The 22,139-nt window shown below is 41.1% G+C and overlaps 1 protein-coding gene across 1 annotated transcript in view; it reads right to left on the bottom strand.

Moving 5' to 3' along the window:
* gpc1b (glypican 1b) overlaps positions 1 to 22,139 on the bottom strand; it is a 103,231-nt gene that overhangs the window by 39,689 nt on the left and 41,403 nt on the right. Inside the window, exon 3 of the mRNA XM_049477347.1 lies at positions 15,614 to 15,772. Coding sequence (XP_049333304.1) covers positions 15,614 to 15,772 — 159 coding nt within the window. The remainder of the gene's footprint in view (positions 1 to 15,613; positions 15,773 to 22,139) is intronic.

Below are 22,139 nucleotides of genomic sequence, written 5' to 3'. Positions count from 1 at the left end.
AATTGTGGCCCAGGCTGTGATGGAGAGACAACAGTAAAAAGACAGAAAAGAAAGAGAGAGAGAGAGAGAGAGAAGAGAACACAAAGAACAAGAAGGTAGAGAAAGTACTAGAGAAAAAGAGAGAGAGAGGTGAGGCAGTAATAGCCGGAGGAGACGGATCCGGTTCTGGTTTATTGTATTTGTCCGTTGTGACAGAGCGATGAACGAGTGAATTAAACGAGAGCACAAGGGACGAGTGCGGGGTTTACCTCTCTTTTTTCCCTCTGTTTTTTTTTTTTGCTGACGCCGGCCCATTCACCCGACAGCTTCATTCATCTCCCAGTGCCCTCAACTCAACACTGACCACCTCACCCTCATCCTCACCATCCCTCTCTCTCTCTTTCTTTCTTTCTATCTCTCTATCTATCTATCTCTCTCTCTTTCCCCAGCTATCTACTAGTGTATCTCAAAAAAGAAGAATATCATTGAGTTGAGTCGGCGCAGTGAAAGTCATGTTTTCCCGGAAAATCATACAGCATTTCACGCTGGATTTCATTTTCCAGCAGGATTTGGCACACTGCCCACACTGGTTTTATTATATAATATTCTAATATCGTTCTGAGACACTGATTTTTGGGTTTTCAATGGCTGTGAGCCATAATCATCAACAAGAGTACCTTTATAAAGGGTTTATAAATGGTTTAAAATTAGTGTATTAATGGTTACTAATTAGGTTGTCAATGACTTAATCATTAATTAATCATTAATAATCAGTTATAACACATACATAGAAAGGACAACAATATAGATGGCTGTGTAATATAGTTCACTTTTTGGCAAACAACAGGCCATCGTTGGCCTTTCTACGTATGTGTTATAACTGATTATTAATGATTTTTAAGGCATTTACAACCTAATTATTAACCATTAATAAACTAATTGTAAACAATTTATAAACCCTTTATAAAGGTAGTCTTATTTTAAAGTGGTACCAACTTTTTGATTACAATACAGCTATCCATCTATCCATGCATCACTCTTTATCTATTTTTCACCAAGCTCCCAGTCCATCCATGCATCCATTTCTCTTCTCTTTCCACTTTTTCTTTAACTATCCATTAATCTTTACATTTCTACAGAATATATCACTGATTTCCCAACGGTTTCTATTCCTTTACAGTTTTTCCTTTTTGTGTTAAAACGCTGTTCCCAGTTCAGTGAGTGTTCTGGCGAGGAATCACTGAAATAATCAGAACGAGCTCTGAGGGACGTCCTGCTGTCCCAGTTTCATTACAGGAAGATTTAATCTGAAACGATTAAAGAATATAAACAGTGTGATTCAGACTTGAAACAGGAACAGAACGGTTTTAGATAAACAGAGCAATAAATCGTATCTTCCTACAGAAGAGACAGTTCAGATTTAAATATATGAGTAAATTGAACACTGTTGTTTTATTCTATAAACTACAGACAACATTTCTCCCAAATTCCAAATAAAAATATTCTCATTTAGAGCATTTATTTACAGAAAATGAGAAATGACTGAAATAACAAAGAAAAAGATGCAGAGCTTTCAGACCTCAAATAATGCAAAGAAAACAAGTTCATATTCATAAAGTTTTAAGAGTTCAGAAATAATCAATATTTGGTGGAATAACCCTGTTTTTTAATCACAGTTTTTTCCATGCATCTTGGCATCATGTTCTCTTTCTCCACCAGTCTTACACACTGCTTTTGGATAACTTTATGCTGCTTTACTCCTGGTGCAAAAAATCAAGCAGTTCAGTTTGGTGGTTTGATGGTCCATCTTCCTCTTGATTATATTCCGGAGGATTTCAATTTGATAAAATCAAAGAAACTTATAGTTTTTAAATGGTCGTTTTGAGCACATTAGCTACGGTACCAACAGTCGGGCTCAGCAGGGTTGGAGCCGTGATGCTAACCGATACAAAAGTTGGGCTTGGCAAGGTTAGAGCACATTATCCGCAATGCTAACAGTCATTCTTGGGAGGGTTGGACCATTTTAGCTGCAATGCTAGCAGCTGGTCTTGGTAGGGTTGGGCCATAATGCTAACAGGTACAGCAGCCAGACTTGGCAGGGTTAGTGCAGGTTAGCTGCAATGCTGACAGTCATGCTTAGGAGGGTTGAAGCATGTTGTTCACAAAACAGTTGGGCTGAAAGGGCTTGAAACCATGATGCTAACTGACACAGCAACAAGTTAGCTGCGATACAACCAGTCATGCTTAGGAGGGTTACAGCATGTTAGCCGCAATGCTAGCAGTTATGCTTGGAAGGGTTGGATCATGTTAGCCATGATACTAACAGTTGGGCTTAGCAGGGTTGGAATCATGATGCTAACTGGCACAGCAAGGTAGAGCATGTTAGCTGCAATGCTAGCAGTTATGCTTGGCAGGGTGTAAGCATGTTAGTCATGATATTAACAGTCAGGCTCAGCAGGGTTGGAGCCGTGATGCTAACCGACACAGCAGTTGGGCTTGGCAAGGTTGGAGCATGTTAGCCGCAATGCTAGCAGCTGGGCTTGGTAGGGTTTGAGCCACAATGCTAACAGGTACAGCAGTCAGACTTGGCAGGTTTAGTGAGGCGGGTTAGCTGCAATGCTAACAGATACAACCAACAGGCTAACCAGTGACCCATCAGAGTTAATTCTGTTTTTTTGTTCTAATCTCCACCCGCTCTGCATCACCTTCTTATTAGAGCTTCCACCTGTGTGTTTTATCAGTTGCCCCTCCCTCTTATTATCAACCCCAGGTGTTTCTATTCAGATTCTATTTAGTATAAGAAGCTCCTCACTCTGATCTTCTAGTATCTTGTCCTGTGTCCTCGTCTGCGGTGTCTTCAGTTCGAGCTGCTGGATGCGTGCTGTGTTTATTTACTTCCTTGTTTTGGTTTACATTTTTAGTTCTTTGGTTTTGTTTTAATAAAAAAATTCCATTCCTGTTGACGTCCTGCCTCAGAGCTTCAGTTCCTGTTTCTGAACAGTATGAAAATATGCAGCATAAATCCTTCAGCAGTCGACAGGCGGGATGCAGCCCGTAAAAACGTTCTGATGAGTTATTCTTTCGCTGGGTTCCATCTGGACAGGCTTATGTTTGGAGAAAGCAAACAGAGGTCTTTAACCCACGGCAGCGGGTTGCCAAGTGATCCGCAACAATACGGGCAGTCGGCTGGTGGGAGTTACAGGATCCCGTTAGCGTCCTGCATGCTAATAAAACCCGCGGTGGGTACGAGGCTGTTTTATAAGAATAGATGCACACTGTGGTGCACAAACACTTCCTACACATCCAGCTCATAATACAGGATAATAACGGCTTAATTTCCACTGATAAATATAATAGAGGTAGTTTTGTGGCCCCCCCCCAAAAATTATGTTGTGTAAAATGAAGTGTAATGAAGTGTAACTGGCTGGAGTGCTGCTACAGACTAGTAGCTCTCCAGCCCAGAGGGTTGTTGGACCCAATTGCAGAACAGTTGATCTCAAAGCAAAGCAGGTAAACCCAAGAAGAAAGAAGGAAAGAAAAAAAAAGAAAGAAAGAAAAAAACTCCCTTATAAGGAGATAGGGAGCCCGAGAACGGGTGGAAACTAAAGTCACGCCGAGCGCCAGAGAGAGAGACAGGAAAGGAATGTAAACTAAAGCATGTTATATCTCACCACTACCCAATAAAAATCCCCCAAGAGCCAATGTTTGGGAAGTGTTCCTCCAGGTGAGAGACTTTTAAGTGGTGGAAATGCCTCTAGCCTCCTAAGACCCGAACTCTTGCATGATATGCGTTTATTATTTCTCTTTGATATTTGGGCTGATTGTCACCTGATTAGTGTAAAAAACAAATATATTGTTTTTATGTGATGTAGTTTCTGAGAAAAACGGTAAAGTCCACATATGCGGATGTTAGTTTTATATTTGGTAGAACAAAATGAAGTCGCAATTAGTAACTAGAAATTGTGGTGTAGAATAATGTTGTCTGTGGGTGTTGCTAATGTGTTGCTATGCGGTTGCTAGGTGGTTGCTAAGGTGTTGCTATAGTATCCATGTTGGGTGCTAAGGTGTTGCTAAGCAGTTGCAAGGCATTTGGTAAGGTGTTGTTAGGTGGTTGCTAAAGTGTTGCTATGGTATCTGTGGTGGTTGCTAGGTGGTTCCTAATGTGCCTGTGGAGGTTGCTAAAGTGTTGCTATGGTATCTGTGGTGGTTTCTAGGTGGTTCCTAATGTGCCTGTGGAGGTTGCTAATGTGCTGCTAAGCGGTTGCTAGGTGGTTGCTAAGGTGTTGCTATGGATCTGTGGTATCAGTGTTGGTTGCCATGCAGTTTATAAGTGGTTGCTAGGTAGTTCCTATGGTGTCATTGTTGGTTGCTATGTAGTGTATTAGCGGTTGCTAGGTGGTTGCTATGGTATCTGTGATGGTTGCTAGGTGGTTCCTAATGTGTTTGTGGTGGTTGCTAAAGTGTTGCTCAGTGGTTGCTATGTGGTTGCTATGGTGTTTCTAAGCGGTTGCTAGGTGGTTGCTATGGTGTTGCTAACTGGTTGCTAAGGTGTTGCTATGGTATCTGTGGTAGTTGCTATGTAGTTGCTAAGTGGCTGCTAGGTGGTTGCAAAATGTGATGTCCACACATGTGGACGGCAGGTCTTAGGAGGCTAGAGGAACACACACACACACACACACACACACACACACTCACACACACTGGGGTGTCTTTTAATTGAAGGAATTAATTATGACTCACACTGGCCGTCCCTGCAGCTATAAAACACTGAAGTGTGTGTGTGTGTGTGTTATAATGTGTGTGTGTTATAATGAGTGTCCATAACATTACAGTACGAATCAGAAAGAAACAGAACCCGCCCATTCCAGAGTGATTTGCATGGTGACAGGAAACAGCCAATAGGATCGCACGATGGCAGGGATGTCCTTGTTGCCGATGACATCAGCGGAGGTGACCTCCAGTCTGGGGAACAGCTCCGCGTGCATGAAGTGAAAAGCTTGAGTCTAATTGAAACTATTCCCTCGCTTATCTCCGAGTGTGATCCGCTAATAGCCCCCCACGGCCGGATCTGATCCATTCAGCTTACGCTAATAATTAGTGCACGGTGATAATAGAGCGTGCATTAAAAGAAAAAACCTAATTTTTTAAGCAACATGAAGCAGGTAAAAGATCTCAACAAAGATCTCCTTGTAGTTGCTAAGGTGTTGCTATCTGGTTGCTAGGCAGTTGCTATCATTTCTAAAGTGGTTGCTAAGTGGTTGCTAGGCAGTTGCTTACTTTTTCTAGGTGGTTGCTAAGGTGTTGCTAAGTGGTTGTAGGCAGTTGCTATCATTTCTAAAGTGGTTGCTAAGCTGTTGCTAAGCAGTTGCTTATGTTTTTTCTGGTAGTTGCTAAGGTGTTACTAAGTGGTTGCTAGGCATTTGCTATCATTTCTAAAGTGGTTGCTAAGTGGTTGCTAGGCAGTTGCTATCATTTCTAAAGTGGTTGCTAAGCTGTTGCTATGCAGTTGCTAACGTATTCATCATGGTTGCTAAGTGGTTGCTAGGCAGTTACTAACGTTTTCTAGGTGGTTGCTAAGTGGTTGCTAGGCAGTTGTTTTCTAGGTGGTTGCTAAGGCAATGCTAGACAGTTGCTAACGTTTTCCATGTGGTTGCTAAGGTGTTGCTAAGCAGTTGTTAGGCAGTTGCTAATGTTTTCTAGGTGGTTGCTAACATTTTCCATGTGGTTGCTAAGGTGTTGCTAAGTGGTTGCTAGGCAGTTGCTATCATTTCTAAAGTGGTCGCTATGTGGTTGCTAGGCAGTTGCTAACATTTTCCAGGTGGATGCTAATGTGTTGCTATCTGGTTGCTAGGCAGTTGCTAACGTTTTCCAGGTGGTTGCTAAGGTGTGGCTAACTGGTTGTAGGCAGTTGCTATCATTTCTAAAGTGGCTGCTAAGCTGTTGCTAGGCAGTTGCTAACGTATTCATCATGGTTGCTAAGTGGTTGCTAGGCAGTTACTAACGTTTTCTAGGTGGTTGCTAAGTGGTTGCTAGGCAGTTGTTTTCTAGGTGGTTGCTAAGGCAATGCTAGACAGTTGCTAACGTTTTCCATGTGGTTGCTAAGGTGTTGCTAAGTGGTTGCTAGGCAGTTGCTATCATTTCTAAAGTGGTCGCTATGTGGTTGCTAGGCAGTTGCTAACGTTTTCCAGGTGGTTGCTAAGGTGTTGTTAACTGGTTGTAGGCAGTTGCTATCATTTCTAAAGTGGTTGCTAAGCTGTTGCTAGGCAGTTGCAAACATATTCCACATGGTTGCTAATTGGTTGCTAGGTCGTTGACTTTCGGCTAAATTTTTAACATCTAAAAAGTTTTGGTGAACACGGTGGAATGCTAATAATTTCTCTGCTATAGAAAGGTGTTGCTAAGTGGTTGCTTGGCAGTTGCTAACGTTTTCCAAGTGGTTGCTAATGTGTTGCTAAGTGGTTGCTAATGTGTTGCTAAGTGGTTGCTAGACAGTTGCTAACGTTTTCTAGGTGGTTGTTAAGGTGCTGCTAAGTGGTTGCTAGGCAGTTGCTAAGGCGTCGCTAGACAGTTGCTAATGTTTTCCAATGTGGTTGCTAAGGTGTTGCTAAGTGGTTGCTAGGCAGTTGCTATCATTTCTAAAGTGGTTGCTAGGCAGTTTCTAATGTTTTCCAGGTGGTTGCTAAGGTGTTGCTAAGTGGTTGATAGGCAGTTGCTATTATTTCTAAAGTGGTTGCTGAGTGGTTGCTAGGCAATTGCTCATGTTTTGCAGGTGGTTGCTAAGGTGTTGTTAACTGGTTGTAGGCAGTTGCTATCATTTCTAAAGTGGTTGCTAAGCTGTTGCTAAGCAGTTGCTAATGTTTTTCTGGTAGTTGCTAAGGTGTTGCTAAGTGGTTGCTAGGCAGTTGCTATCATTTCTAAAGTGGTTGCTAAGCTGTTGCTAGGCAGTTGCTAACGTATTCATCATGGTTGCTAAGTGGTTGGCAGGCAGTTACTAACGTTTTCTAAGTGGTTGCTAGGCAGTTGTTTTCTAGGTGGTTGCTAAGGCAATGCTAGACAGTTGCTAACGTTTTCCATGTGGTTGCTAAGGTGTTGCTAAGCAGTTGTTAGGCAGTTGCTAATGTTTTCTAGGTGGTTGCTAACATTTTCCATGTGGTTGCTAAGGTGTTGCTAAGTGGTTGCTAGGCAGTTGCTATCATTTCTAAAGTGGTCGCTATGTGGTTGCTAGGCAGTTGCTAACATTTTCCAGGTGGATGCTAATGTGTTGCTATCTGGTTGCTAGGCAGTTGCTAACGTTTTCCAGGTGGTTGCTAAGGTGTGGCTAACTGGTTGTAGGCAGTTGCTATCATTTCTAAAGTGGCTGCTAAGCTGTTGCTAGGCAGTTGCTAACATATTCCACATGGTTGCTAAGTGGTTGCTAGGCAGTTGACTTTCGGCTAAATTTTTAACGTCTAAAAAGTTTTGGCGAACGCGGTGGAATGCTAATAATTTCTCCGATATAGTAAGGTGTTGTTGCTAACGTTGTTGCTAGGCAGTTGCTAACATTTTCCAAGTGGTTGCTAAGGTGTTGCTAACTGGTTGCTAGGCAGTTGCTATTATTTGAAAAGTGGTTGCTAAGTGGTTGCTAACGTTTTCCAGGTGGTTGCTAATGTGTTGCTAACTGGTTGCTATGGTGGGCGTTCGTACGACAATTGTAGGAAAACGTACGCCGTATCACTCTGTACTCAGTATAGGCTTTTCCAAGCCAACTTTAAAACAAAGTTATCGATTATCTATCAGTCTGGTTATAAAAGATTATAAAGTCATTTATTTCTACAGCTTTGAGACTCCAGAGAACCACAGTGATTCACTATTATTCACTAATGGAGAAAAAAAACACTAGTGGAACACTGGTGAACCTTCCCAGGAGTGACCGGCCGACCAAACAAAATTACTCCAAAAGGGCATGAAGAACTCATCCAGGAGATCCATAAAAAACAACCCAGAACAACATTTAATCTAAAGAACTGCAGGATCTCACTAAAGCCTCAGTTAAGATCAGTAAAACACAGTAAAACACACACACACACACACACACAAACTCACAGCCCGTACCTCTATACTTACCCGCCCTGGTGAAAATGTAAAACACAGACTGGTAACAGTTAATTACACGCTTCCCACAGTTCGTTCCCAGCCTCCCACTAACACTTTACTCCAGAACTGATCTCTGGAGAACATGTGAAGTGTGGGGTTAACATTCAGAGTAGATATCTTCATACAGAGATATTAAACAGCATATTCACCACTTTTAATATGCATTTAAATAAACGAGTCGATCAGGAAAAGCACCGTGTCTACATCAACCCGTAAATTACAGTAGTATTCATGGCCCCGCCCACCTCGGCTTGGGACCGCCCAAAGACAGCAGAGCTGAAGCTGGGCAGAGCTGACGTCGTCTCGTCAGATAGGAGATAACTAACAGCGCTAGGAGCTAACAGCATGCAGTTCATTCCTGTGTTATTTGTGCGAATAACACATCAGTGTTTATATACTTTACCCAGTAATTCAGAGCTAAGAAACAAATGGTTAGAATTAGTCTATGGAGGAAAAACACCAGCAGCCAAGTACAATTGAGATAGGTAGGTGGGTTTTTAGATGTTTAGAACAGTTCTAGTTAAAACACTTGTTAAACCCCGGGATCCAACTGCCTGTACGGCTCTGCTGCGGCTCAGCCAACAAAACTTATTTTTACTTTCTGGACCTGGACTCTACCCACCTCTGTGTGTTTAGATTTACAGGTTTAAACAGGATCTCCGGTGGATTTTTTTTGTGGAGTTTTACTCGGAGAGACTCTAAGACTACGTCGGTATAGTCTCATGTAGCTTGTTTTAATAAGATAGTGACGAAAGAGCTAGTGCTGTGGTTAGCGGCTAATGCTAATGCTAATGCTAATGCTGCTGCACCCAGCCTTAGTGCTGGAGAAACTTAACTGAAAACTCACTCGTATAACCAAAAAAATGGTACGATAGATGCATGAATGGTGGATGGATAGACTGATGAGTGGATGGATGATGGATGGAGGGCAGGTGGATGGATATACAGAAGGAAAGTTTGTAGATAATGATTTAGGGCGTGTGTGTGTGTGTGTGTGTGTGTGTGTGATTTAGGGTTCAGAGTGAGGTTGCTGGGTTGGTCCTAAAAATATTATCACACCCTGCATTTACACACACACACACACACACACACACACACACACACACACACTTAAACTAAAGCAGATGTGTGTTGCTGTGGGAGAGATACGGCTGGTAAATTACTCTTCTGTCCACACACACACACACACACACACTTGATACACACTCTACAAACACACACACACACACACACACACTCCACAACACACACCCTACACCCTACATCATATATATATCCACAAACACTCACTCAGGTATACACAACCCCACTCACTCAACCCCAAGCTCACACTCATCACTCACACCTACAACTTAAACAAATGCTAGTGCGAGGGCGGTGTCCTCCCTCTCACACTTTTCTCACTGTCCAATCAGAAGCTCTGCTCCACTGAAAGAGCTCTGGGTTAATAGTGTGAAAGAAAAACTTTGACTTCAGTTCTTTTTTTCACCGTTCTGCGGTAAAAATCTCTTGTGAGACTTGGGTCATTGTCTTGTTGGGTGACCCACGTCTCTCTCAGATTCAGCTCACATTCAGATATCCTGATATTTTCCTTCAGAAAATGTTGGAATAATTAAGCTTTTTTTTTTGTTTTATCGGTGATGGCAAACTCTTCTGGAGCAGATGCAGCGAAACAGGCCCAAACCATGATGATGCTACCACCACCATGTTTCACAGATGGGATAGATAGATGAGAAGTTTTTTTATGCTGCTTTTATCCAAGCATAACACTCTGATACAGAACCCCAAAAAATTGAGGGTTTGAAATTTTACATTCTGATTAAAAATGGACATAAAAATTAAATTAAAAATAAATATTAGATTTTATTCACCATATTTTGACCTTAGCAGATTTAATTAAATATTTTTTATACTTTATATTACAGTTACAATTATGATTTTCAGCATGAAAGCTTTTTATGCAATACTTGAAATACTAGAAATACTTAAGATTTAGGGGTGTCACAATAATTGCAGTATCGGTTTATCGTACAATAAATGAACACGACCTCTGTAATTTTTTTTATAATCGTGATATTTTTCGTCTATTGTGTTTCTTTGTATTTTTTTTTGTGGACTAAAGTAGGTGAAGAAACAAGTATATGATTCCCAAAATAATTATAATAAATGATTATTTAAATTTGTGTATAATTACATTTATATGCTATTTTGTTATCATTACGTCAGTGGCGTTTAATAGTCTTAAAATTAGAAAAAAATATTGCGTATCGCGATAGTTTTTGGGACAATATATCGTCCACGAAATATTTTTATCGTCCATGTGATCTTTAGCAAAATAGGAGCCATTAGCCAATTGGGAAGAGGCCTTCAGTTGCTTAGAAGTTACATTCTGTTCTTTGTAAGCTTGTGGACTATTGCACTCCTTGCTCTTGGAGTGATTTAATTGGTCCACCATTCCTGGGGAGGGTAATAATGGTACTGAATTGAAATGGTAATCTATCTGACTGTTGATTGGTGGAATCTTAACTCTTTATAGATGTTTTTTTAACCTAGTAACCAGTATGAATTTAGAACATTCAGCATTACTGGTTTCCAGTGGTTTTAGAACTGGGCTCAGAGTTTTCAGTGGTGTGCGGAACTGGGCTTTTGTCCTTGCCTACTGAGTTCAAAAGCTGAAGCTGCCAACACACACACACACACACACACACACACACACACACACACACACACACACAAACACACACACACACACACAGACAGCATTAGTCCGAGAGCAGATTCTCTGATTCAGCCTCTCCTCTCTAATCCACAGCCCATGGAAAATAATCGCTGCCCAAGCTTCCTCACCACAGTGTGTGTGTGTGTGTGTGTGTGTGTTAGTGTGTGTTTATGTGTGTGTGTGTGTGTGTGTGTGTGGTTGCATGCATGACGATATTCTGCATAGTTCTCATGCCGTCCCCGGAATCGCTCATTTCAGCCACTGCTGTTTGGCAGCACTGTGTATGCAAGTGCATTTATATATGTGTGTGTGTGTGTGTTACTGATATATGTTGTTGTTTACTGATTTGCTAATTTGTGTATTAACAACATCGTTGTCATGGCGATGTGCACATGCACAACAGTGACGTAGCAGGATGTGCGACGTCACTTAATGCAAGTAAATCAAACACGTCATGTTGTAATGGTTTACGTTTTGATTCTCGACACAAGATGAAAAAGTAGATACACAGCGCTGTCTCTGTGTCTGTGTGAGTGACAGGCTGCTGCTGCCTGAGAAGTTTGAGGGGGAGGGGGAGCGCATGGCCTCCATCCACATGGTTGAGCACTATCGTGGTATGGTGTGCCATATCGTATCGTACGTGATAATATCGCCAAAAAACGATATAATACCCTGAAATATCGTGTCATATTACCCACCCCTAATTATCACATCAAAGAAAAATTCACACTGTTCTCATTTCCCATTATATATCTACTAGAGACAGATTATATCTGTCCAGTATCATTTATTTCACTTTAATCCTGGATATATGGAGATATTTGGAGTGCATTACTAGTTTTATGACATTCTGGATCATTGACTTCTGTTACAAATCTGATAAAATTATTTTTTTTAATATCTCAGTTAGCCATATCATATATTGCATGCAATAATAAAATTCTAAACAATTTTTCTAATTTAGTGTTTTGTCATATCGCCAAAAGTATCGTTATCGTGAAAATACCATGAAATATCGTGATATTAGTTTAGAGCCATATCGCCCACCCCTATTGGGCACGTGTGGAAAGCTGTGCTCCTCAGTCCAGCACAGTTTAGCAGTGCAAATATTTCCAGTTACAGCTGAATTCACACTTTTAATCCCAGAAAAACAAGCGCTCGTATTTACTTTTTAAAAAGTTATTTAAGTGCTAGCTGTTTCGCTGTTCAGAGGTGAGTATGTCGGCCTGTAGCCTGATGCTAACTCTGGCTAGCACTGCTGGAGCAGCATTACCCACTGACCATGCTAGCAAGTGCTAGCTCTTTCACTATAAAAGGTGAGATTATAGTCAGATTGTAGTCTTGAGTGTTTATCGTGTTAAAACAAGCTACATGTGACAAACCGCTAGCTAAAATCACCCTGGGTTACCTGAAAACTCTGGGTTCCTTAGTGTTGTGTTTGCGGTTAGCGTCTAATGCTAATGCTCCAGCCTTAGTGCTGGAGAAAGTTCCTTACCAGTGTTGCATAATGCGTCTTAATAATCCGATGCACCATATTTTTATCAAAATATGATGGCAAATACTTGGCAACCGGGGTTTTGGCCCATGCATAGCTTGGACCAGATGTGAGCTGAGAATTTGGACCAGAAAATGAGTGATTTTTGCTTCCTGGGTTTCATAAAAATGATCATACGGCTCAGGAGGCATTCATTATTTATTATATTTATTCAACTATAATTTGCAGTAGTCTGTCTCACGTTGCGCTGTGTCTCGATGCTGATTGGCTAATCCTGTCAGTCAGTCAGCACAGTGACCTTTGCTCGGAGTCCAGACTAAAGTCTGCGCAGTAAATCAGTCAGTCATGTTGTTTTGGTTCTCTCTGATCTTCTCCAGCAGTAACAGTCCTGAGTTCCAGACGGTGAGCTGTGGCGTCTGGCATTTCCCTCAGTTGGACTGGTTTTTGGTGCTGGGTTTGGAGTCGGGATTTAATTGCCGTCCAAAGCATTAGAATGTTTAAACATCTCCAAATGTCAGCGCTAAATATCGACATAAAAATATCACACATTTTCTGCATTTCTTCAGCTTTTATAGACTCAATAATACAGAGAGAGAATATAAACACAGCACTCATCATCAAAAAACAGCTAAATCCAGAAGGAATCAGCTGACAGGAGTGAAAATTGGTCGGTAGTCGTACCAGGCTGTCATGGAGTGACTCCTGTCTTGGAGTGGACAAGTGGGAACAGGCAGTAGCAGTTCTAAAACTAGTGATTTTTGGTGAAATCAGGTGGTAACAGGACTAAAACAAGCAATTTTTGGTGGAAACGGGCAGTAATGAGACTACAAAAAGCGATTTTTGGTTGGAAAGGGCAGCAACAGTACTAAAACAAATGATTTTTCGTACATACGGGTGGTTACGGTACTAAAACAAGGGTTTTTTGTTGGAAGCAGGTGGTACCAAGACTAAAACAAGCGATTTTTGGTGGTAACGGGCAGTAACGGGACTAAAACAAGCGATTTTGGGTGGAAACGGGTAGTAATGGGACTAAAACAAGCGTTTTTTGGTGGGAAAGGGCAGCAACAGTACTAAAACAAACGATTTTTGGTAGATACGGGTGGTTACCGGACTAAAACAAGTGTTTTTTTGTTGGAAGCAGGTGGTACCAAGACTAAAACAAGCGATTTTTGGCGAGAGTGGGCAATAACTAGACTAAAACAAGTAATTTGTAATTTGCAGGTGGTAAAGGGACTAAAACAATCAATTTTTGCTAGCAACAGACAGTAAAGGGACTAAACCAATAGATTTTTTCCTTGGGAAAGGGCAGTAACGGGACTAAAACAAGCGATTTTGGGTGGAAACGGGTAGTAATGGGACTAAAACAAGCGATTTTTGGTGGGAAAGGGCTGCAACAGTACGAAAACAAGTGATTTTTGGTAGATACGGGTGGTCACGGGACTAAAACAAGTGTTTTTTGTTGGGAGCAGGTGGTACCAAGACTAAAACAAGCGATTTTTGATGGGAACGGGCAGTAACGGGACTAAAACAAGCTATTTTTGGCGAGAGTGGGCAATAACTAGACTAAAACAAGTAATTTGCAATTTGCAGGTGGTAAAGGGACTAAAACAATCAATTTTTGCTAGGAACAGACAGTAAAGGGACTAAACCAATAGATTTTTTCGTTGGGAAAGGGCAGTAACGGGACTAAAACAAGCGTTTTTTTCTGGGAACTGGCGGTAACAGGATTAAAACAAGCAGAAGCGGGTTTAAAAAAGGAGTCCTCTACCTTGAAAACACTGCAGATACTACACCATGTCCAGCTGCTGTATCTCCAGATTTATCCCTGATTATAGTTAATGTGTGGGATCCTATTGGATGCTTTATTAACATAATCATAATTCTTATTACAATGAATATAAAATACAGAATTTATTAAAATGGTTTCAAATAATCTCTATTTTCTGGCCTCATGTCTTATTTTCTCTAAACTCACCCAGAGAGGAAACAGCATGAATGAAAATGAAAGATTAGAATACCACTACTGTAGTAAATGTGTGATTAGTACAGCACTGCTGAGTTAAATTCATGATTAGAATAGCACTGCTGAGGCAAATGTATGATTAGAATAGCAGTGCTGAGGTAAATGTATGATCAGAATAGCACTGCTGAGGTAAATTCGTGATTAGAATATCACCGCTGAGGTAAATGTATGAATAGAATAGCACTATTGAGGTAAATTTGTGAATAAAATAGCACTGCTAAGATACATATATGAATAAAACAGCACTGCTGAGGTAAATTAAAGATTAGAATACCACTTCTGCAGTAAATGTATGATTAGTACAGCACTGCTAAGGTAAATTCATGATTAGAATATCACTGCTGAGGTAAATGTATGATTAGAATAGCAGTGCTGAGGTAAATGTATCATCGGAATAGCACAGCTGAGGTAAATGTATGATTAAAATAGCACTGCTGAGGTAAAAGTATGATTGGATTAGCACTACTGCGGTAAATGTATGATTAGAAAAGCACTGCTGAGTTAAATTTATGATTAGAATAGCACTGCCGAGGTAAATTCATGATTAGAATAGCCCTACTGAGGAAAATGTATTATTAGAATAGCATTGCTGAGATAAATCTATGATTAGAATATCACTGCTGAGGTAAATGTATGAATAGAATAGCACTATTGAGGTAAATTTGTGAATAAAATAGCACTGCTAAGATAAATGTATGAATAAAATAGCACTGCTAAGATAAATGTATGAATAAAATAGCACTGCTGAGTTAAATTTATGATTAGAATAGCACTGCTGAGGTAAATGCATGATTAGAATAGCCCTACTGAGGAAAATGTATTATTAGAATAGCACTGCTGAGATAAATCTATGATTAGAATAGCACTGCTAAGGTAAATGTATGATTAGAATTCCACTACTGTAGTAAATGTATGATTAGAATAGCACTGCTAAGGTAAATATATGACTAGAATAGCACTGTTGAGGTAAATCTATGAATAGAATAGCACTCCAAAAAAACGAATTGTTTTTTTTTTTTGTAAAGCAAGACAAAAAATACATTTATGCTGTTTAATTCAAATGTATAAAATTTTACTTTCTTTGGTTTCAGATTTTTTCATTATTCTACATTTTGGTGCATCTCTACAACAGTGAGATAATGAGCAGAAATCCAGGACCAGCGTCCAGCAGCATGAGACAGAAGGTCAGCCATGCTGGACCCGGCACCTGATGGTGAGTTTCCGGACTTCCTGCCAGCGCACACTGGGATCGGTGAACACTCACCATCGAAGCTCTTGTACTGGCTGTTGAGCGAGGCCTGCAGGGTCCGTCCCGATTCCTTCACCTGCTCCCCAAACTCCCTACTGCTCAGGTTGGACAGGTTCTCCTCCATTTGGCTCGTACAACAGGTGTAGCCCTGTGGACATACTCGCAGGTGCTCACCTACAGAGAGAGAGAGACAGAAAGAGAGAGACTGAGAGAGAGACAGATAACGACCTTCATTCTTCATATAAAAAGGTTTATATAGTATAGGAACATCTCATTCAGTGTATCAACACCACAACAACCACATAACAACACCATTCAGCAATTCAGCAAGTACCCAATTAAAGAGCCACTAAACCCAAAACCATATTTTTTACATTATTCGCTAAAATATGTTCCTTTGAAGCAATGGAATATAACAGTCCTGATTAAAATTTATATAAACATTTTCTAACCTTTAAAATATGCTTTTATTGTGCAGCCTCTCAGGTTCAACTGTGCTATAGGTGAGGATGATGTTTCATCATGTGACACCTGATCACAATATGCAAATCTGTCAATCAATTACCCCGCCCCCCTGCTGACTTCCAACCATCTACGTCCCACCGCTCTGAGAGGCGCACTGCTGCTGCTGCAGCTTGGCCAATCAGCTCTCCCTCCTGCCCCGCCCCTAAACCCATACATCACCCAGTGCCTCTCCCAAACAACTCCTTCCACATTTTAGCTTTTTCAAATTTGAGCTGAGGGTGCAAAAGTAAGAATCAGTGTACAAGTACAAGTACAAGAGTGAGAGTAAGCCCAGGAGTAAGAGTAAGAGTAAGCGAGTGCGAAAGTAAGCGTGAGGGTATGTGATAAAAGAGAAAGTGCGGGAGTATGCGAGTGTGAGAGTAAGTAAGAGCAAGAATAAGCAAGCAAGAGTGTGAGCAGGTGAGTGAATGCCATAGTGAGTTGGTGCAAGGAGATTGCGTGCAACAGTAAGCTTCTGCAATGGTGAGCACATGTGTGTATGTGTGTGTGTTTGTGTGTATGTGTGTATGTGTGTATGTGTGTGTGTGTGTGTGTGTGTGTGTGTTCTGTGCCTGCCAGCTTGGGTGTGTCTCAGCTACCAAAATACCAAAATAGCATGTGCCTACCTTTAGGACTGTGTGTGTGTGTTTGTGTGTAAGTGTGTGTGTGTGTGTGTTTGTGTGTAAGTGTGTGTGTGTGTGTAAGTGTGTGTGTGTCAGCGGGGACAAGCACAATCTGTCAGAAGCAGGATGCTTGTTGTGAGGAGCTGGGCTGTGTGCCCATCTAAACCAAGGACGAGAGAAAGAGAAAGAGAGAGAGAGAGAGAGATTGATAGAGAGACATAGACAGACGAGACAGTTGGACATTATTACATGGGCAAGTCAAAAGTCATGGGACAGCAGTATATTAATTAATACAGGTTAATTGATCTCGCCGTTATAGGGCGTAAATGTGCTCCTCTCACTGCCCTACAGAAAGACTCTCATTGACGCTGAGGTTGGATAGTGCACCTCCTGGTGAGGTCTCAAAGTGAACACTTTATTCCTGTATTTGACCTGGACTGAAGAGTTCACAGTGTAAACTGCAGGAGTGATTGATGATCTGAGCATCATCTCAGAGTGAGAGTCAGTCACTACAAGTAGTGATTGGTGGAGCACCATACCCAACCGTCTCAATCTCATCTTATATCCAGGATAGAGTATATCTGAATCCTGCAGCATCATACACTTAACCAATCACTGTCCTTAATCAGGTCCTAAAAATAGTGTTGAGTGTTGGGTATGAACTCAATTGCTTTTTTAAGTCCTATGGCAATGTTTTTTCCCACAATTTTTCCCCAATTTAGCTTCCCCCATCACTAGTGATGCTCCAACACCAGGAGGGTTAAGAAGACCAGCACATGCCTCCTCCGACACGTGTGAAGTCAGACTCCGCCTCTTTTTGAACCTCTTTTGCAGAGTATCATCACAGCGTCTAACCCTTGGAGGAAAGCGTAGCGACTCAGTTCTGATACATCAGCTCACAGACGCAGCCTTGTGCTGATCCACATCACCCTACATGTGATGAGGGGAAAGAGAGAGCGCCATCTACTGTACTGTACCCACCCAGAGAGAGCAAGACCAACTGTGCTATCCCACCTAGCAACACCGTAGCAACCACCTAGCAACCAATTAAAAACAACATACAACATACCAACACAGATGCCATAGCAGCACCTTATGAACCACCTACAACATTTAGCAACATTTTAGCAACAACCAGAGACATCATAGCAACCAACTAGCAATCACTAAGCAACACCATAGCAACCGGCACTGGTATCACAGCAACACCTTAGCAACCACCTACAACTGCTTAGCAACACCTTAGTAACCACCACGGACACCATAGCTGCACAACCATCCTGTGTTTCCTTTAGGAAACTAGGAAAGTAGAGAGTTTGAGAGTATAGATAAGGGACAGTAGATTTTAGAAGACTGTGCTATATTTCTACAAATGTTTGTGAAAATAAAAAAATAAAAAAAATGAATTAAGTATATATATAAAATGTGAATTACAAAATAAAATAAACATCAGCAGATTTATGGAACTGTGTTTGATACAAACACCAGCAGGGCTTTGTTTCTGCAGAACCGCCCGCAGCCTGTGCCCGACAGCAGCTCAGTAACGCCCGGCTGATGCCGCCGCCGAGCCGAGCTGCAGTCTGACGGCTGGCTGTGGGTTTTTTATTGGGATCTGCTGAGTGTGTGGGTGTCTCCTGTCTGCCTGCTGGGACGCCAGTTAGGGTGGAGACTGGAGGAACTGGGAGAACAGCGTGAAGAGAGAGAGAGAGAGAGAGAGAGAGAGAGAGAGAGAGAAACCAGAACATATACAGAAACCTTCAGTTTCTGAATCAGTTTCTCTGATTTTGCTATTTATAGGTTTACGTTTGAGTAAAATGAACATTTTTGTTTTATTCTATAAACTACAGACAACATTTCTCCCAAATTACAAATAAAAATATTTTCATTTAGAGCATTTATTTACAGAAAATGAATATAATATTTGGTGGAATAACCCTGGTTGGTTTTTAATCACAGTTTTGTTCATGCATCTTGGCATCATGTTCTCCTCCTCCACCAGTCTTACACACTGCTTTTGGATAACTTTATGCTGCTTTACTCCTGGTGCAAAAATTCAAGCAGTTCAGTTTGGTGGTTTGATGGTTTGTGATCATCCATCTTCCTCTTGATTATATTCCAGAGGTTTTTAATTTGGTAAAATCAAAGAAACTCATCATTTTAAATAATTTCTTATTTTTTTATATATTTTTTTCAGAGCTGTAGGTCCAGAACCTGCAGTCCAGTCCAGAGCTGCTTCAGAACTGGCGAGGTGTTTCTGCAGTGTGTGACATTCTGAGAAATCTAGTGTGTGTGTGTGTGTATATACAGTGTGTGTAGATAGAAACAGCTGACAACATCAAGCAGCTGTGCTGTAGGCTGAGAACTTCCTGTTAAACTCTGAAGCAAGTAACCACAAACACACACACACACACACACACACACACACTGGGCGCTGTGGTGACTGTGTAGTTCAGTAATGTGATCTGGGATTTATAAATAGTTTCCTGTAGGTCTGCCAGTTTTGGCTGAACTCAGGAGCCGCACTGGACGACCTCAGAACCACCTCAAAACCGCCGCCCACTTCCCTAAAGACCACCTATAAACCCCGCCCACTTCCTCAGAGAACGAAATCATCATGAAAAGCCCAGTTTTCCTAAAAAAAAAAAAAAACTCTTTGAAAAAGAGCAGAATCTTTAAATCCTTGTGTTATTTGGTCTATACCTTTCTTAAAGGTGACACAAACCATATACAGAGACGTGAACATGTGTTTGCCCTTTTATAGATTTCTTGTGTTTTTGCCCTTTTTTGTGATACTTACTTTTTTCAGATTATTAAAGCTTGTTTGATAATCTGAAAAAAGTAAGTATCACAAAAAAGGCAAAAACACAAGAAATCTATAAAAGGCCCATAAATTAACTCTAATTAATCACTTTTTCTAGAGCTGAGTTCAATTTCACTACTAATCACAACCAGGCCTGATTACTGACTCCAGACCTGTAGAATCAAAATGAAAAGAAATCACATAAATAGAACCTGTCTGACAACATGACGCAGATAAAAGATCTCAACAAAAAGCAGCACATTATTATTATTATTATTATTATTATTATTATTAAACCCCATCTGAGGAAACTCAACAACAGATGATAAAAAAATAAAGTTATTGGTCATCTATCAGTCTGGAAAAATGATAAAGTCATTTATTTCTAAAGCTTTGGGACTCTAAAGAACCACCATGATTCACTATTATTCACTAATGGTAAACAAACAATGAACACTGGTGAACTGGTGAAGGCAGTTGCTATCATTTCTAAAGTGGTCGCTATGTGGTTGCTAGGCAGTTGCTAACATTTTCCAGGTGGATGCTAATGTGTTGCTATCTGGTTGCTAGGCAGTTGCTAACGTTTTCCAGGTGGTTGCTAAGGTGTGCTATCATTTCTAAAGTGGCTGCTAAGCTGTTGCTAGGCAGTTGCTAACATATTCCACATGGTTGCTAAGTGGTTGCTAGGCAGTTGAATTTCGGCTAAATTTTTAACGTCTAAAAAGTTTTGGCGAACACGGTGGAATGCTAATAATTTCTCCGATATAGTAAGGTGTTGTTGCTAACGTTGTTGCTAGGCAGTTGCTATCGTTTTCCAAGTGGTTGCTAAGGTGTTGCTAACTGGTTGCTAGGCAGTTGCTATTATTTGAAAAGTGGTTGCTAAGCTGTTGCTAGGCAGTTGCTAATGTTTTCCTGGCAGTTGCTAAGGTGTTGCTATCCGATTGCTAGGCAGTTATAATTTCTAAAGTGGTTGCTAAGTGGTTGCTAACGTTTTCCAGGTGGTTGCTAATGTGTTGCTAACTGGTTGCTATGGTGGGCGTTCGTACGACAATTGTAGGAAAATGTACGCCGTATCACTCTGTACTCAGTATAGGCTTTTCCAAGCCAACTTAAAAACAAAGTTATTGATTATCTATCAGTCTGGTTATAAAAGATTATAAAGTCATTTATTTCTAAAGCTTTGAGACTCCAGAGAACTACAGTGATTCGCTATTATTCACTAATGGAGAAAAAAACACTAGTGGAACACTGGTGAACCTTCCCAGGAGTGACCAGCCCACCGAACAAAATTACTCCAAAAGGGCATGAAGAACTCATCCACAACAAGAGTGGTAAAGTCATGGTTAGGTTTCAGAGTTTAGATTGTGGAGGACTAACTGCAGGAATAACTTTTTATTTTTTTTTTAATTAATCTCTGGCATATCAGACCCTTAAATTTCACCATAGAAGGAAAAAAAATCCTAAAACCAATCAAGCGCAAAGTTGGATTCCTCTGCATGTGTGCTGTTAAATTAGACCCTGGTGGAAACGAGGAACCCACCCACTCTGTTCCCGACTGTGAGCCTGACAGCATCTGCCTCCTCCAGAGAGAGAGAGAGAGAGAGAGAGAGAGAGAGAGAGAGATTCTAGTGCTCTAGTGTTGATGGCAATTCTTGGATATGGATTTTATATATACAATAATTAGTCCTATCCACACTGGATTAGTTTCTCAGGGGGACTTCAGTGAGAAATATCTTAAAACTCCTGCATCCGGACTGCAATTGTAAAAACAGGGGGATCAGTGAGTTTTTAGCCTTTTTTCTCGGTTACATGACATCACATAACGCTGTTCAGTAGCTCCTCCATTTCCACTCGCTGTTGTGTTTTTAATGTGGATCTCCGTGGAAGCCGTGGTGCGTCCAAAGTGTAATTACGGTGCGCGGCAGTGGACAAATATCTATCTTATTAAAGGCGAGGAGACGAAACTCAGAGATGTGCGTCCGGACGGGACTAAAATTACCGGAGGAGCACGGAGTTCAGAGAAAAACAGTAGATAATTCAGCCTGTAATTTTCTCAGAGGACGTCTGAGGAAAAACACCTACATGATCGTTCTGGACGGGAATAAAATCACAGAGGAAAAAACTCCATCCGGACAGGGATATTGATCATATTGATCCATACGGAACCTGTAGAACCTCCAAAACCAACCGTCTCAATCTCAATTTACAGTACATCCAGCATAGAGGAACCAACAGAGTCTACACTAGAACAGTTTTACACTGTAAACTCTAATATCCTCAATTTAACGCTTTAAACAGACCCCAGATCACCGCCCACACGTATGTTGTGGTAATCTCAGAGTGATTGACAGGCGAGTGAAGGGAGGGGGCGGGGCTTCGGAGGGATTTAGCTGAGATTGAGCTCAGCACTGTCAATCAAAGCATCCGTGACGCAGGAGAACACCGCTGCCCTACATCTGCTGGCTGGTGTTCTGAGTGTGTGTGTGTGTGTGTTCAGTGTGTGTGTGTGTGTGTGTGTGTTCAATGTGTGTGTGTGTGTGTGTGTGTGTGTCCTTGTACACCTGTTGGCCTCGTTTCTGAAATAGCACCCAAACACTAAGCGTTTGCAGAAAAC

This window comes from Astyanax mexicanus, chromosome 4 (assembly GCF_023375975.1).
Source record: "Astyanax mexicanus isolate ESR-SI-001 chromosome 4, AstMex3_surface, whole genome shotgun sequence".
NCBI lineage: Eukaryota > Metazoa > Chordata > Actinopteri > Characiformes > Acestrorhamphidae > Astyanax > Astyanax mexicanus.
The sequence above is the reverse complement of the archived record's forward strand: the minus strand, read 5'-3'. Positions and strand labels throughout refer to the sequence as shown.